Source organism: Mandrillus leucophaeus, unplaced genomic scaffold, assembly GCF_000951045.1.
Source record: "Mandrillus leucophaeus isolate KB7577 unplaced genomic scaffold, Mleu.le_1.0 Scaffold35, whole genome shotgun sequence".
In the NCBI taxonomy this organism is placed as follows: Eukaryota; Metazoa; Chordata; class Mammalia; order Primates; family Cercopithecidae; genus Mandrillus; species Mandrillus leucophaeus.
The window spans coordinates 141952-159131 of record NW_012103698.1 but is presented as its reverse complement, the minus strand read 5'-3'; the positions used below and the strand labels follow the sequence as shown (position 1 = coordinate 159131).

The window sequence follows — 17180 nt, the reverse complement described above, 5'->3', positions numbered from 1 at the left end:
CTCTGGGAGGCCGAGATGGGTGGATCACCTGAGGTCGGGAGTTCAAGACCAGCCTGACCAACATAGAGAAACCCTGTCTCTACTTAAAAAAAAAAAAAATACAAAATTTGCCAGGTGTGGTGGCACATGCCTGTAATCCCAGCTACTCAGGAGGCTAAGGCAGGAGAATCGCTTGATCCTGGGAGGCAAAAGTTGCGGTGAGCCAAGATCACGCCATTGCACTCCAGCAAGGGCAACAAGTGCAAAACTCCATCTCAAAAAGAAAAATAAACAAACAAACAAATAAAATAAATAAAGGAATGAAATTCTTTTTTCCTTTATATTTTTTATAGACAAGGATAGATCAACAGAAAAAAAAAGGAATGAAAATCTGACACATGCTACAACATAGGTGAACCCTGAAAACATTATGCTAAAAAATGAAAGAAGCCATTCACAAAGGTTATGTAGTTTGTAATTCCATTTATATGAAACGTCCAGAATGGGCAAATCTATAGAGACAGAAAGTAGACTGGTGGTCTCTAAGAGCCAGGGGTAGAAGAAAGGTTGAGTGAGTGCTAATGGGCATGGGTTTGGGGGAGGTGATGAAACTAATCTGAAATTAGATCATGGTGATGGTTGCACAACTCTATTAATATACTAAAAACCACTGGATTGTGTACTTTAAATGGGTAAACTGAATGGTATGTGAATTACATCTCAATATAGCCACTGTTTTTTTAATGACTGAAGAAATCACCCAGAAAGTTGAACAAAACGAGACAGAGATGATCAAAAGTAGGAGACAAAATAAAATTAGAAGACTTCTAGGAGCTTCAACATCCAAACAACAGATAGTCCATTAAAAAAAGAAAAGGAACAGAGAAAACAAAGGGAAAAAAATTAAAGAAAAAAATTTCTTTGAACTGAAGGACCTGAGTTTCTAAACTTGAGAGGGCCTACCAAGTACCTAATACAATGAATGAAAATAGACCTATCCCAAAGGTCTGGAAATTTCAGAACACTGGGAACAAAGAGAAAATTCTACAGGATTCCAGTAAAGAAAAAACAGATCACCTACTAAAAGTCAAGATCAGATTGCCTTTACACTTTGTTTTTTGCTGCTGTTGTTGTTGTGTTGTTTTGTTTTGTTTTTTTGGTAGAGACAGGGTCTGGCCATGTTGCCCAGGCTGGTCTCAAACTCCTGGCCTCAAGTGGTCCCCCCACCTTAGCCTCCCAAAGTGCTAAGATTATAGGCATGAGCCACCACGGCTGGCCTGGCCCTCATACCTAACAGCAGCACTGGAAGTTGGAAGACAAAAGAGCAATGCCTTCAAAATCTTTAAAGGAAAATTATTTCCCATCTAGAATTCTATGCTCCTGCAAACTACAAATCAAGTGTGATAGCAGAATAAAAGCTACTAAACAATGTCCCCCACCAAAATGAGGGAGTAAACTAAGCAAGAAGATATGAAACCCAAGAGGTATCCAACACAAAGACAGGTAAGGAGAATCTCCAAGGATGACAGTGAAGGGAGGTAACAGTTATGCACCAGGAATAGAGGGCAACAGTACAGATTAGAAATCAGGAGGGTCCAAAAGAAGTTTCTCCAAAAAGATGAAACAGAAAGTCTAAGGCTCTTCAACATCCTGAAAGGAGTTTCTGACAATTGGTGGAGAGTCTAGGGTTGATTTAATGAGAGTCACAGAAAACTAAATAAAAAAGCCCAAGTACAATTTCAGAGAAAACAAATTACAGAAACATGAAAAAATAATCATAATATGTCATAGGCTCTGCAGTGAACTGTTTACATAGCGATAATGTAAACTCAGTAATAATCTAAACAAAATTATGATTTAACTATACTTGGAAAATGGCTAAAATTTTTTTACGAAAATAGGCTGGTCACGGTAGCTCACACCTGTAATCCCAGCATTTTGGGAGGCCAAGGCAGGAGGTCTGCTTGAGCCCAGGAGTTCAAGACCAGCCTGGGCAACATAGTGAGGTCCCATCTCTATAAAAAAAAATTTTTTTTTTTTTTTTTTGAGATGGAGTCTCGCTCTGTCGCCCGGGCTGGAGTGCAGTGGCCGGATCTCAGTTCACTGCAAGCTCTGCCTCCCGCGTTTACGCCATTCTCCTGCCTCACCTCCTGAGTAGCTGGGACTATAGGCGCCCGCCACCTAGCCCGGCTAGTTTTCTGTACTTTTTAGTAGAGACGAGGTTTCACCGTGTAAGCCAGGATGGTCTCAATCTCCTGACCTCGTGATCCGCCCATCTCGACCTCCCAAAGTGCTGGGATTACAGGCTTGAGCCACCGTGCCCGGCCCTATAAAAAAATTTTTAATTAGCCAGGTGTGGTAGTGTGTGCCAGTAGTCCCAGCTACTCAGGAGGCTGAGGTGGGAGGATGGCCTGAGCACAGAAGTTCGAGGTTACAGTGAGCTAGGACTGCTCCACTGCACTACAGCCTGAGCAATAGGTCAAGACCCTGTGCCTAAGAAAAAGAAAATATAATCATGCTATGTAGAATTATGGAGGTAAATACCAAAAGAAAAAGCATAAAGAATGAAAAGTGGTTATCTTTGGGTAGGAAGAGGAAGAGGTCTTGTTTTAACTATCTGACTTATTTTTGGGGTTTTACAAATGCTTATTAAGTAAAATCCAATCTTTAACTTAAAAGCTATGTTGTAAAGGTTTTTTGTTTTTTTTTTTGAGACAAGGTCTCACCCTGTTGCTCAAGCTGAGTGCTGTGGCATGATCATGGCTCACTGCAGCCTCAACTTCCCGGACTCAAGCAATTCTCCTGTCTCAGTCTCCTGAGCAGCTGGGACTACAAGCAGGCACCACCACTCCTGGCTAGTTTTTGACCATTTGTAGAGATGGGGTCTCACTATGTTGCCCAGGCTGTTCTCAAACTCCTGGGCTCACGTGACCCTCCCGCCTCGGCCTTCCAAAGTGCTGGGATTACAGGTGTGGGCCACTGTGCCCGGCCTACTAAAGGTATTCTTGAGAGACTTTTTAGGAGGCAGGGACTGCACTGGCTGAGGCCATCTGATAAAACATGAGGCTGGGCGTGGTGGCTCACGCCTGTAATCCCAGCACTTTGGGAGGCCGAGGCGGGCAGATCACAAGGTCAGGAGATCGAGACCATCCTGGCTAACACGGTGAACCCCGTATCTACTAAAAATACAAAAAATTAGCTGGGCATGGTGGCAGGCACCTGTAGTCCCAGCTGCTCGGGAGGCTGAGGCAGGAGAATGGCGTGAACCCGGAAGGCGGAGCTTGCAGTGAGATCACACCACCGCACTCCAGTCTGGGCGACAAAACGAGACTCTGTCTCAAAAAAAAAAACAGAAAAACAAAACAAAACAAAAAACATGAGTTCAAAGAAACCTGATTAGAGTCATCTTAGGTTCCAAGAATCTCTGAACTATGTTCAGAATCACTCATTTGTCTGAAATTTTCATTGCTGATTTTTTGGCTAATTCTGAAGGTCTTTGGTAAATGTTGAAAACAGAGCAATTCCTTCAATAATGCCTTGTTTTTCAAAATGTCCGTTCTCCCTTTGTAGCCAGGAATTATCTCTGCCCCCACCAACTGGTAGGAATACCTTTCCAAAGACCATAAATGTCTTGTTTGGTCACTGATAAACATCTATAACCATTTTCTTTAAATCAGTGTTGGAAAAATCTTAGTGCTCTCTGTCAGTGCTTATAGCTCATTCTTAAACTCTTTATTTTATTTCTTTTTAAGACAGGGTCTCACTCTGTCGCCCAGGCTGCAGTGCAGTGGTGAGATCTTGGCTCACTGTAACTTCCACCTCCTGGGTTCAAGCGATTCTCCTGCCTCAGCCTTCCAAATAGTTGGGACTGTAGGTGCTTGCCACCATGCCAGGCTAATTTTTGTACTTTTTGGTAGAGACTGGGTTTCACTGTGCTGGCAATGCTGGTCTTGAACTCCTGGTCTCAAGTAATCCACCTGCCTTGGCCTCCCAAAGTGCTGGGATTACAGGTATGAGCCACTGCACCCGGTCAGATTTATAACTTTTTTTTTTTTTTTTGAGACAGGGTCTTGCTATTTTGCCCAAGCTGTTCTCAAATCCCTAGGTTCAAATGCTCCTCCCATCTCAATCTCCTGAGCAGCTGAGATTACAGGCATGCCCCACCACGCCCAGCTACCTTTACATATAACTTAGAAAAATAAAAACTAAGGAAGGCCAGGCACAGTGGCCCATACCTGTAATCTCAACACATTGGGAGGCTGAGACAGGAGGATTACTTGAGCCTAAGAGTAAGAACAGCCCTGGCAACATAGTGATACCCTATCTCTATAAGAAAAATTAAGAAATTAGTTGGGCATGGTGCCACGTGCTTGTAGTTCCAGCTACTTGGGAGGCTGAGGTGGGAGGATCGCTTGAGACTAGGAAGTCAAGGCTGCAGTGAGCCATGGTCGCACTACTGCACTCCAGCCTGGGCAACAGACCAAAATCCTGTCTCAAAAAAAAAAAAAAGCTAAAGAAAATGATGTACGGTTTGAACATCCATTTCACCTCCAGGTAACCTTGTTTTCAACCCTTTTACTGCCAGCAACAACTATCCTTATATGCAGTATTTACCAAGTGTAAGGCACTAGTCTAGGCATTTTATATATATTAACTCAACCTTCACAAACATCCTATGAGGTAGACAGTATCAGTATCCCCACCATTTGACTGATGAGCAAACTAAGATTCAATTTCAATTGGTCACAAAGGTAGTAATGACAGAGCCAGGAGTGAGTCCAGGAAGTTCTGACTCTAGAGTCCTCATTTTTAATAATGCCACCAAATTGCTTCTAATGAACTGCATAAAACGGAATCCTTTAACAATACAAGTTTTAAAACTCCAGAAAACAAACCAGTTTCTTTCTTCCTACTGTCCCCTCCTCACTAAATTTACAGTTCATTACTATTCATTTTCAAATTTTACTTTTAAATACAAACTCTTGTTATAACACCTGCAAACTGAAAGGCATAAAATAAGTTCTCCCAATAAAACTACAATAATTCCCCCACTTAAAGTCTTATAAGAATACGTATTTAGATTGAATATATAATATAGTCATTTAGATTTAAGGATTTTCAACTCACTATGAAACCTGAATTTCATTTCTTTAAATATTTAAATTTAAAATTATACCAATTAATAGTTTTCCCTTGCTTTTAGAAGAAAATACACATAGGAAAACTAAAAACCATATTGATACCCTAAGTATAGGAATGATCCTGTACTGAGATCACATCTACTTAAATAATACACAACTTTTGAAAGGATAAGTGAAGACAATATAACATTGAGAATTATTACGACACAATGTTAACTGGAAAAAGAAAATTAAAAAGTTGTGGTATATAAACAACTTTTTAAAAAAACATCAGCATGTGGGGGCACATATTGTCAGGACCTCCTGAGGCTGTGTCATGGGCAAAAAAATTTAGTTATTGAAAAAAACCATAAGCGTGTGGAAAGACAAAAATTACAGTAACAGTTGTGTTAAGGTAGAATAATGATTTATGTCCCTTTGCAATTTTGCAGTAACATTTTCAAAAAGTTTAAAGACACTGTAAAAAGTTTAAACATAAAAAAAAAACATCAAGATGTTAGGTGACTTTGAAACTGTTCTAAAACTACTTTGTGATGACAGCTTCACAACCCTGTAAATTTTCTTTTTTTTTTCTTTTGAGATGGAGTCTCCCTCTGTCACCCAGGCTGGAATGCAGTGGCGCGATCTCAGCTCAGCTCACTGCAAGCTCCGCCTCCCGGGTTCACACCATTCTCCTGCCTCAGCCTCCTGAGTAGCTGGGACTACAGGCGCACGCCACCACGCCCAGCTAATTTTTTGTATTTTTAGCAGAGACGAGGTTTCACTGTGTTAGCCAGGAACAACTCTGTAAATGTACTAAAATATCACAAAATTGTACATTTAAAACGTGTGCGTTATGTGGTCTGTAAATTATACCCCAATAATGCTGCTTTAAAAAAACAACTCTTTTTACAATACTCACATGAGAAAACTGAGGCTGGGATGGGATAGGAAGTGACCCAGAAGTGAAGACTGGTGTGCTCTGAGATATTGGTGTTGAGGCTTGTGGTGATACAGTGGGCTCAGGTGGGAGAGGGTGGTTTTCTAACTCTACTGGTTCATCACTTTGAAGTTTCTTCTGAAAAGGCTCTCCTCCTTCTTCAGATAACATTGACATGTCCATTGGCTTATCTGGTTTAAAACAGGGAAAACAAATTGAGAAATATCACTCATCAATATTACTCATGTTCCAACACCACTAAGAACAATTACATTACAGACATTTTCACTCTAAATAAATAATGATGCAATTTTTCAGAAAAGCTGATGGAACAATAGTAGATTGGGTCCTAGCAATCTAGCAATACTTCCTTTGGTTGGTAGAGCTGCCCAAGCTTCTATTTTTAGGTATAGATCAAAACTGGATACATCTGGGGCTACCCACCCATTCATAAGAAATATTAAATTAACTTGGCTCCTTTCCTGATTTTATAGCTCAGTTTTTCACTTCCCTGTAGAAAAGCCCAAGAAAAGCCCAAACTACTGTTACCTAATTTAACCATCATATAGTCTACCATAGGCCTTGAAAGACAGTGAACTTGTCACCACTTTAAGTAAATACAGCATCTATAATTCATATTTATGAACTCATTATATTTGCATTAACAATTGCTAAATGCAGAGAGATGGATGCCTGTACAAATACAGATGAAGAAAAAAAAATCTATCAATGCCAATCAGCACTGATCTATCAAAGAACTAGGAAAGAGAAGACACTAATCCTGACACAAATTAGGAGGGAACACACACACAAAACACGAAACACTGCTTTCCCATAGTATACTACCCACCTAGGATCTTGCTTGGAGTCAGTCTGGCTAGCTAAGTATTTGATTCATCATTTTTATCCCCTATCTTACAACTTGACCCTAAACAGGCCTCCTCTAGACCACTCACAAACTACTTGACAACATTTACCTTTTCCCCATAATCCACACTCATGCTACCAGTTACCCAGACTGCAACCTCAATACCCAGCCTTGCTGCTTAGCTTACTTAGTCTTAACCTTACCTGTCTACACCTAATCTGGGATCCAGTGCTACCGGCCTTTAATATACTGCCATAGCTGTGCTAAGTATTTTTGTTGCACGTTTTGAACTTTCTTGCCATGACAAAGCACATTAAAAACCTGATGTTATAGGCACTACATATAAAAAAGGCTTTAGGTTAATAATCTAAGAGAAAACCAAAAAAACAAATAAATACAAAAAGCACATATAGTTTCACAAACACTGATGCACATATTAAGCAAATGCATTAAATCTAAAATATAACTGACAAGTGAAAATATACTGTTACATAAAAAAAGAAAACTGAGTCATATACACGACATGATACCAATTATGTAAAAGTACTTTATGTACTGAAAACTGAAATATATCCAAATATACTAGTTGTAAATATATCTGGAGTGTACTATCACAGGTGATTTTTATTTTCATTAATTTCCTATATACTTAACAAACTTTCTACAATAAATACTAACTGTTTACAATCAGGGAGAAAGCATTTTTTTTTTTTTTGGAGACAGGGTCTCGCTCTGTTGTCCAGGCTGGGGTGCAGTGGTATAACCCCGGCTCACTGCAACCTCTGCCTCCCGGGTTCAAGTGATTCTCCTGCCCCAGCCTCCTGAGTAGCTGGGATTACAGGCACCTGCCACCACACCCAGCTAACTTTTTATATTTTTAGTAGAGATAGAGTTTCACCATGGTGGCCAGGCTGGTCTCGAACTCCTGACCTCAGGTGATCTGCCCGCCTTGGCCTCCCAAAGTGTTGGGATTACAGGCGTGAGCCACCGTGCCCAGCCTGAGAAAGCATATTTAATATAATTATTTTTATATTTTTTCAGTGTTCACAGTACAGATAAAAGAAACTTTTCTAAGAATTAACCAGTCTTAACTTGTATTACCAGGGTTTTTGTAGAATTAATTCACCTAATCATGTTATGCTTAGATTGATATTAGTCACTAATCATGTTATGCTTAGACTGCTATTAGTCCATTTGGATACCTACAACTGATTTTAAGAGAAACAGCCAGAGACAAATTTTGTAGCAGAAGAAAGCCTAAGATCAAATTCTATCACTGATAAATTACATTTGAAAAACTGTTAAATGTCTACGTTTTATATTACTCAAGAGCAGAGAAAGGATATAATAGGAGGCATATATATGACAGATAAAGGCACAGGCTCTGGAGGCAGCTTCCTGAGTTCAAATTCTGCCTCTACATCTCATTAGTTGCAAAATCTCTCTATGCCTCCATTTTCTCATCTGTAAAACGGGGATAAAAATAACATCTCCTTCTTAGGATGTTTGTGAGGATTCAGTGAGAAAAACCACAGAAATCCCTCTAGAATAATGCCTTGCCTATACTAGGTGCTCAATAAATAAAACCATTACTTGTATACGAAAGAGTAAAAAGATGAAAATCATAGAATTTATTAGAAAAAGCTTTGTAGAAATCATAGGAATTCAGAAACATCTTGAATGACTGGATAGGAGACTAGATCAGAGCAAAAGAAGCTTAAATAATGAGATAAATTAGGTAAGTGAAAAGGAAAGCTTTCTTATGAATAAAGTAATATAAAATCTCTAAGTCTTCAAAGGAGTAAATGAATGAAGTTAAAATGTTTACCACCTACTTTCAACCACTCTTATGCTAAAACTATTTTAATAATAGCAAAAATAACCTATAAGGACCACAAGAAACAAGCTGGTTCCTTCTCACCAGAAATGTGTTCACATGTTGCTAGAAACAACTAGGCCATTAGTAATAAGCCCAGTTCTTCCCCATACTAATTCATTTAAGTTCAACTTTAAAAACAAAAATTTTGGCCAGGTGCAGTGGCTCACGCCTGTAATCCCAGCACTTTGGGAGGCCGAGGTGGATGGATCACGAGGTCAGGAGATCAAGACCATCCTGGCTAACACGGTGAAACCCCATCTCTACTAAAAAATACAAAAAATTAGCCAGGCGTGGTGGCGGGCACCTGTAGTCCCAGCTACTCGGGAGGCTAAGGCAGGAGAATGGCGTGAACCCGGAAGGCGGAGCTTGCAGTGAGCTGAGATCACGCCACTGCACTCCAGCCTGGGTGACAGAGCAAGACTCCATCTCAAAAAAAAATTTTCTTCAGAGTCTTTTTAAAAATTGAGCCAACAATACAGATATCTCAATAGAATTAGTGCTAGAAAAGCAAAGAATGGGGGATGGGGTTAGATTAAAAAAAAAAAAAAAGGAAGGAAAAGCAAAGAACTGAGGACAGCACTTTACAGTAGGTCTTATCCCTAAAGGTTACACAAACATGAATCCTACAGAATTGTGTAGGTCACAAGCATTCTAAAGTACAAAGAAGCAGTACATTTTGCAAGGCAGAAGAAGTGTTGCTCCTCTTCTAATCTGAGATCAACAGACAGATCAAGAGAGCTCACCTTGTCTCCCTTCTTGCTCTGTGGGACTGCTAGGAACGATAAAAGGAGTAGATCGGAAAGCATCAGGAGAAGGAGCAACAAGATCTGAGGAATTCCTTTATATAAAGAGAGAATCACAGGTTATTTTACCATAGCCACAGTTTTGCATTTCTGTATTTGTTTTTACTTTTTAACAGGAAAAAATATCTAAGGCATTCAGATAAATACTTATCAGCACTTCTCCCAAATAGCAACCTGAGGCTGGTGGAAGAATCAAAAATACTTCAATAACTATTTCCCATACCAGACATTTCTATTGTAAAATAAGAACTTTTTCTACAAGAGAGTAAGGGCAAAGTGAATGATCAGACACAAGGACATCATGATTGAAAAGCAAGATGAGCAGTGCTAGGAAATAAATTCATTTGCAGAATTGAGACATAAAACAAAATTATTCCATTTTTTTGCCTAATAATAGACAGACCATGCACATTTTCATTAGAAAACAAAACTAAAACTAAACAAAAAAAACTAACAAGCAAACCTCTTTGCCCTAACACAGAGATAAAGAAATCCAACTACTGTTAACAACTATTTGCCACCCTCTGCTATTGAACGAGAAGAATTGCAAGTAAAACAGAGGAGTAGAATGCGTGTTTTGGACGTGTAACATTTTCTAAATAACTGTGCCTTTTCTTTTTTAGTGAAACCTTTGGGCCACTATTATAAATTTTCAAATGGGAAAATAGATTTATCTGCCTTCAACAGTTCTTCATCCCCAAAGCTCTAATGCATACGTTCTACCATTTGGTTTCAAAAAGAATTCTAGACTCGCAGGCAAGTTTCGCCTCTTTCAGTCTTAGCCTAAGACTCTCAGGCACATACTGCCTCGGTATAAGCTATTTTAGGCTTACTTACGTGGAAAGACTCTCCTGAACAAGGGACCTCTGACCAGAGAACTGCAGGAGATGCAGAGTGGTGGCAGGTGTGGAAGCCAAAGAACATCCACCTTCCTCCCTTGAAGGAGTAGAGCAACCATCAGAAGACACTGAAAAAAAGAAATTCCAGTTGCACTTACTTCTCAGATTGACACTACTGAGTTGCCAAAAACCATTCAGTACTGCAAAGAGTAATATCCATATTTCCAACATATTTCCATATTTCCAAAAGGGCAGAAATTCCAAAAGGGCAGAAATTGTTTTCTATTTATAGTACAACGAATGGAATACCACAATAGCACAAATCTTGAGTAAACATTAACCACCCCTACAATGGGCTTCTTGAATAAAGAATAGATGAAGAGTTCCTTAGTCCCTTCTGTCATGACCTAAGCTTGGAGATTAGAAGCCAGAATCCTAGATGGGGACGGTGGCTCACACCTGTAATCCCAGCACTTTGGGAGGCTGAGGTGGGCAGATCACCTGAGGTCAGGAGTTAAAGACTAGCCGGACCAACATGGTGAAATCCCATCTCTACTAAAAATACAAACATTAGCTGGGCATGGTGGTGGGCACGTGTAATCCTAGCTACTTGGGAAGCTAAGGCAGGAGAATCACTTGAACCTGGTAGGTGGAGGTTGCAGTGAGCTGAGATCGCGCCACTGCACTCCAGCCTGGAAGACAGAGCGAGACTCCATCTCAAAAAAATAAATAAATAAATAAAATAAAAGCCAGAATCCTTATACTTCTGCTTAGCTGCTCTTCTTTCTTGTGATGCTTCTATTAAAAAACAGCAAATAAGCCTTTTATTCCAATGTCTACCTTAGGTGAAGTCAAGCTTAGGCCATGATACAGATGGGAGAAGTCAAAACAATGCACATGATACCCAATGCTATAAATGCAGCAGTTTTCATGATTTGGGTCTGCTCAAAGGTGACAGAAAAGACTAACGCATTAGTAAAAGGATTTATGAGTAGCCATTACTGATTTATACTATCAAGAGTCTCCTGTTGGTCCCTTCCCCTTAGCAATAGATGGAGTATCAACTATATTAATCCCAGCGTAAAAGAATTTCTTAAATAAAACCTTACAACTTTAGTAAGAGGCCAACAAAGGTTCCTTGGTGACCCTCTGAATGTCTTGCACAGCAACCTGTATCACAGCATAGCAAAGGAATATACCCTTCTTCCCTTCCCTCCTTACAACCAACGTAATATGTTTTGCTGGTAATTAACTCAAGTTTTCTAGCTCTCTGAGGCTGTGGAATGAGATTGGTGGAGGTTAAAGAGGTGTGAAACAAATTATATTCTTTTAAGTTTTATGTCCTTTCTGCTAGATTTTAAATTCCTATCTGTGTCAGATTAACTAATAAACAGATTAAGTTAGTAAACTGTTACCCAGATGAATATGAAAAACCTAAGCTTAATATCATATTGAAGATCTGAAGACATAATAGCCATGTAACAGAAAATGGCGGCCAGGTGCAGTGGCTCACACCTGTAATCCCAGCACTTTGGGAGGCCAAGGCGGGCGGATCACGAGGTCAGGAGATCGAGAACATCCTGGCTAACACAGTGAAACCCCATCTCTACTAAAAACAGAAACAATTAGCCAGGCATGATGGCGGGTGCCGGTAGTCCCAGCTACTAGGGAGGCTGAGGCAGGAGAATGGCATGATCCCGGGAGGCGGAACTTGCAGTGAGCCAAGATTGCACCACTGCACTCCAGCCTGGGCAAGAGAGCAAGACTCTGTCTCCAAAAAAAAAAAAAAACTAAAAGAAAATGGCTAGTATCCATAATACTAAATTTACTGTATTAGCTATTCTTCACTATCTCATTTCCAAAAGAGAGAAAATTATGTCAAAATATTAAATGGAAATTATTCCCAAAAAGCCCTTCTCACTAATTAACTAGAAACGTATTTTCCTTCCATATCACAAACAAGTCTGCAAACCTATAAAATGCTTTGTAACTTAACCAGTAGCTTCAGAACTAAAATAAAAGTTTAGATCTTTGGAGAAAAGCTGTAACAGCAAATCACTCTTGGTACCTGTTTTATTGCTCTGGTCAAACAAGTCTTCCTGAGTTGACAAAACCTCAGGCTCTGGTGACTTCTGAATCTGCAGTCCACATTCCGTAAGTTCTTGTGCAGACAACTGTTCTTTTGCTTCCACAGCAGCAAGACACACTTTGGGGCTAAAACGCATGTCCTCTGACCTAGGAAATTCATATCACCAGGAGAAAAAGTTCCTAAGTTCACATGCTTTTACTAAAAAGCTTTTCCTGTTTTGTGCGTTTTTCTTTAATAATTTCAAAAATTCCAGTGGCTCTAATTTACATAATTATCTATTAAAAAGCAAATAAACTGTTCTTTATAGTGATAAAAGTCCTCAGCCCATTTTAAAACCTGTCTCACTCTCTCACACAGCCAATACCTGTATTCAACTCTGCTCAATACTGTGCTTCATGTTTTCTAAGATTTCTGATGAGTGACTTGGGGGATTTTTGTTACATATAATGTTATCTAGACCTGTATGAAGAATTCTGATCCAGACCCCAATAATGCCAGTAAGGAGAACAGTCCAAACTATGACATTCCATGGAATTTCGTATTTGATGAGAATTATCCTCTGTACTAGTGCCACACATATCTTCTGCTGACCTTTTCCATTTGATGTACCCAAACCCCAAACCAATTCTCCTTCAGACCAATACTAACACGTGGAAGACATTCATCCCTGGCCCCTTTCCAGAGACTTATGCGGTTCACCTGTTCTACCACTCCCCAGGGTAAACAGAATAACATAACTAGATGGAAGGCAGCATCTAAAAGAAAAGCCTAAAAAGTCACTGTTATGCTGAGTGTTTTACATTAGAAAGACAATTTCTCTTGATATTCAACTTTGCTTAGGATACTCCCTCCCCACTCTTTCTATTGAAGGAAATAACAAAACAATACTGAATGTTTATCCCCTTCCCCAAACTGGAAGCATCCCGGTTTTCTTCTGCCATATTCAAACTTCACCTGCTGGCCAGAGGCAATGAAGCTTTGGTTATAAAAATCACTAGAGACGAAGCAGAGGCACATTTCCCAATTCCTACCAAGTTAAGAGCCTAAAGAACCTGAGAATCCCTACATCTATTGATACCATAAAATACCAGATGCAAGATATCTGAGAACCCAAAGCAATCTGGGTGCTCCTCAAGTATAGAAACAGTAGGCTTTCAAATATAATATTCACGTTACTCTTCATAACACCAGAGAGGCTAAGTACACCTCCCACAGACAGGCAGTGTCTCTGTAGACAAAGATCCCAAAGGAGGAGTGGCAACCAAAGATTACAGAGTCATGCTTATAGTTAGAGAAGCCTTAAAACATCATTGTAGGCTAGGCAGAGTGGCTCATGCCTATAATCCCAGCACTCCGGGAAGCTGAAGCAGCAGGATTACTTGAGCCCAGGAGTTCAAGATCAGTTTAAGCAACACAGCGAGACTCCATTTCTACTACAAAAATTTTTTTTAATCAACAAAAAAGTCTTTGTAGAATGCCTAAAGATAAGATTAGTAGTCAAGTGTGGCCCAAGTACTTGGGAGGCTGGGGCAGAGAATCACATGAGCCCAGGGCAACAGAGTGAGACTTTGTCTCAAACAAACAGACAGACAAAAAACGATTCTGGAGACTTCATAAATAATCAGTGTTTCTAACAGACCACAAGTATGACCAGTACAAGTGGAAAATAATTTAAAAATCAACAATTTCTACAAATGTTTTCATCTGGTAAAATGAAATAAGTATAACCCTACAGCAAAACCCATAAATCCTTTTTAGAAAGAACACGGCTTACCTTGCAGGGGGTGGATTTTGCTCTTTTACAACATGTACATCCTTACTGGGCTGTGCCGTCACAGGGATGTCCTTGCTGGACCGTTCTGCTATGGGGATATCTTCATTGGACTGTTCTTCGTGCTTAATTGCTGAGAGTTTTATAAAATGACAGGAAGGGGATAATTAATTTTTCAAAATACTAGATATAGTCCCAGATGTTTTTTAAAAAGCAAAGATTTTAACAGAAGTCCAATTTACAAATATATACAAGCATCATTCTATAAAGTAACCAATAACTTAAAGAAAACCTCAGCCCACAAACCAACAATTGACAAGTATTTACCAGAAAACTCTTCAACCTTACTAAATGACTTAGATTATATTAATTTGGATAGCTACAAAACTTATCAAGGAAAAAACAACTACCTCTAGTATGGGAGAAAACACAACAACTCCAAATGCCAGAAAACACGTTTCATACCAGCATTAGCATCCACATCAGATGGCCTGGTATAACCAGAGTTGGTGGTTACTGACTGTAGATGCTCTTTGTCCACTTCATATGGCACAGTATTTTCCTCAACATCCTGGCTCTGGGAGAGTTCCAGAACCCCAAAGCCCAACTGTGATGAGGCAGTATCTAGGAACAAAACGCCAAGAAATTAGGCATCATCCCACAACATTATGCAATGTACAAGCTGTTTTCCTCAGCAAAGAAGGGTCCTGTTAAGTCCTTCACCTCAAAGCCCTGGGCACCCCCCAAATTTTTCAAAAATAAAAAATAAATGTGGCCGAGCATGGTGGCTCACACCTATAATCCCAACATTTGGAAGGCCGAGGTGGGCGAATCACTTAAGGTCAGGGGGTCAAGACCAGCCTGGCCAACAAGGTGAAACCTCATCTCTACTAAAAATACAAAGATTAGCCAGGTGTGGTGGCGCACACCTGTAATCCTGGCTACTTGGGAGACTGAAGCACAAGAATGGCTTGAACCTAGGAGACAGAGGTTGCAGTGAGCCAAGATCCCACCACTGAACTCTAACCTGGGCAACTGAGCAAGACTCCATCTCAAAATAATAAATAAAAAACGAAAAAATAAATAAGTGTATTAAAGATGAAGGGGGAAAATGTGTAATAAAGTAAAAATACTTCATACTATAAAACCTTATAAGCACTTAATACGGTAGACTATGTCTGCTTTCTAAAGGTACATCATAAACTACACCCACAGTCACAGCAATTCAGATTGTACTTCCACCCAACAAAGTACACATTCCAAAAATATTTGAAAAATAAATGAATACAAAAGGAAGAAAACTCAATATGCAGAAAGGGGCTAACCAATGAACTTCAAATTCCTGAACACCAAATTAGGTGGAACATTTTACATTACTAGCAAATTTCTTAATGACTCTCAATTTCATTATGAGAAATCTGTAACCTAATAAAGAGGAGAAATTTAGACATCTGAACGATCATGTTAAAGGAAGTTAGAACAGTCTATTATTCTGCAAAAGGCACAAAGCTACCTTCAGCACCAAGGGAATGTGTAGTATTGCCCGAAGTATCTTCTTCCTTCTCTTTCTCCTTCTGTTTCAGCTCTTCTCCCTTCTCTTCCTCCACAGCAGGAGCAGATTCCACTGACATTCCCAGAACACTACACAGCAGAAGGATATAATCATGTGTTCCCAGATAGTTTGGAACACTTCAATCAAAGCACTCTGACCCCCGACACATACCAACCACCTCTTAGCCAAACCTGAAAAAGTAAAATAACTCACCTTTATAGTGTTTCTTTCTACAAAAAGCACCTAAAAGATTAACAATTCAACATCCTATACAGAATTAAGTGAAGAAAAAATAAGGCATCAACACACTTGAATTTTATATTTTTAAGTAGAGGTAGAAAAATCTTGCCTTCAGAAGAATTACTGACAAGTGACGAGAAAAGATATGCATCGGATGAGCAGAGAAAGGGCTCAGAAAACTTTTTAAAAGTTCACAGAAATATTTTAGTAAAAAAATCTTAGAATACATATATAGAACCAGAGAGTCCAAACAAAATTCAGGTAAGGAGCTTATGTATGTATATAAATACAAACACGTACTTTTTATTTTTTACTTTTTTTTTTAAGAGACAGAGTCTGGGCCAGGTGCGGTGACTCACATCTGTAATCCCAGCACTTTGGGAGGCAAAGGCAGGCAGATCACGAGGTCAAGAGATCAAGACCAACCTGGTCAACATGGTGAAACCCCGTCTCTACTAAAAATACAAAAATTAGCTGGGTGTGGTGGCACGCACCTGTAGTCCCATCTACTCAGGGGGCTGAGGCAGGAAAATTGCTTGAACCCAGGAGGTGGGGGCTGCAGTGAGCCGAGATCACGCCACTGCACTCCAGCCTGGCGACAGAGCAAGACTCCATCTCAAGATAAAAAAAAAGAGACAGAGTCTGTCTCCCAGGCTAAAGTGCAATGGCACGATCACAGCTTACTGCAGCCTTGAACTACTGGGCACAAGCAAACCCCATATATTTTTAAAATAAGTTAACACCGGCTGGGCACAGTGGCTCACACCTGTAATCCCAGGACTTTGGGAGGCCAAGGCGGGCAGATTACGAGGTCAGGAGATCGAGACCATCCTGGCTAACATGGTGAAACCCCGTCTTTACTTAAAATACAAAAAATTAGCCAGGCGTGGTGGCGAGCACCTATAGTCCCAGCTACTCGGGAGGCTGAGGCAGGACGATGGCGTGAACCCAGGAGGTGGAGCTTGCAGTGAGCCGAGATCGCGCCACTGCACTCCAGCCTGGGAGACAGAGCAAGACTCCATCTCAAAAAAAAAAAAAAAAAGTTAACGCCACAGGTCAAAATATATAATAAAATTAAAAGACAACTGGCTGGGCATGTT

General features: G+C 39.9%; 1 protein-coding gene across 4 annotated transcripts in view; it reads right to left on the bottom strand.

Moving 5' to 3' along the window:
- Positions 1-17180, bottom strand: part of TP53BP1 (tumor protein p53 binding protein 1) — a 109483-nt gene that overhangs the window by 56627 nt on the left and 35676 nt on the right. For all 4 annotated transcript variants that reach the window (XM_011989204.1, XM_011989201.1, XM_011989202.1 and 1 more), the window contains exons 5-11: positions 15802-15929; positions 14754-14912; positions 14292-14421; positions 12497-12663; positions 10427-10556; positions 9530-9624; positions 6022-6230 (exon numbers count right to left, since the gene is read on the bottom strand). In XM_011989204.1, coding sequence (XP_011844594.1) covers positions 6022-6230; positions 9530-9624; positions 10427-10556; positions 12497-12663; positions 14292-14421; positions 14754-14912; positions 15802-15929 — 1018 coding nt within the window. The remainder of the gene's footprint in view (positions 1-6021; positions 6231-9529; positions 9625-10426; positions 10557-12496; positions 12664-14291; positions 14422-14753; positions 14913-15801; positions 15930-17180) is intronic.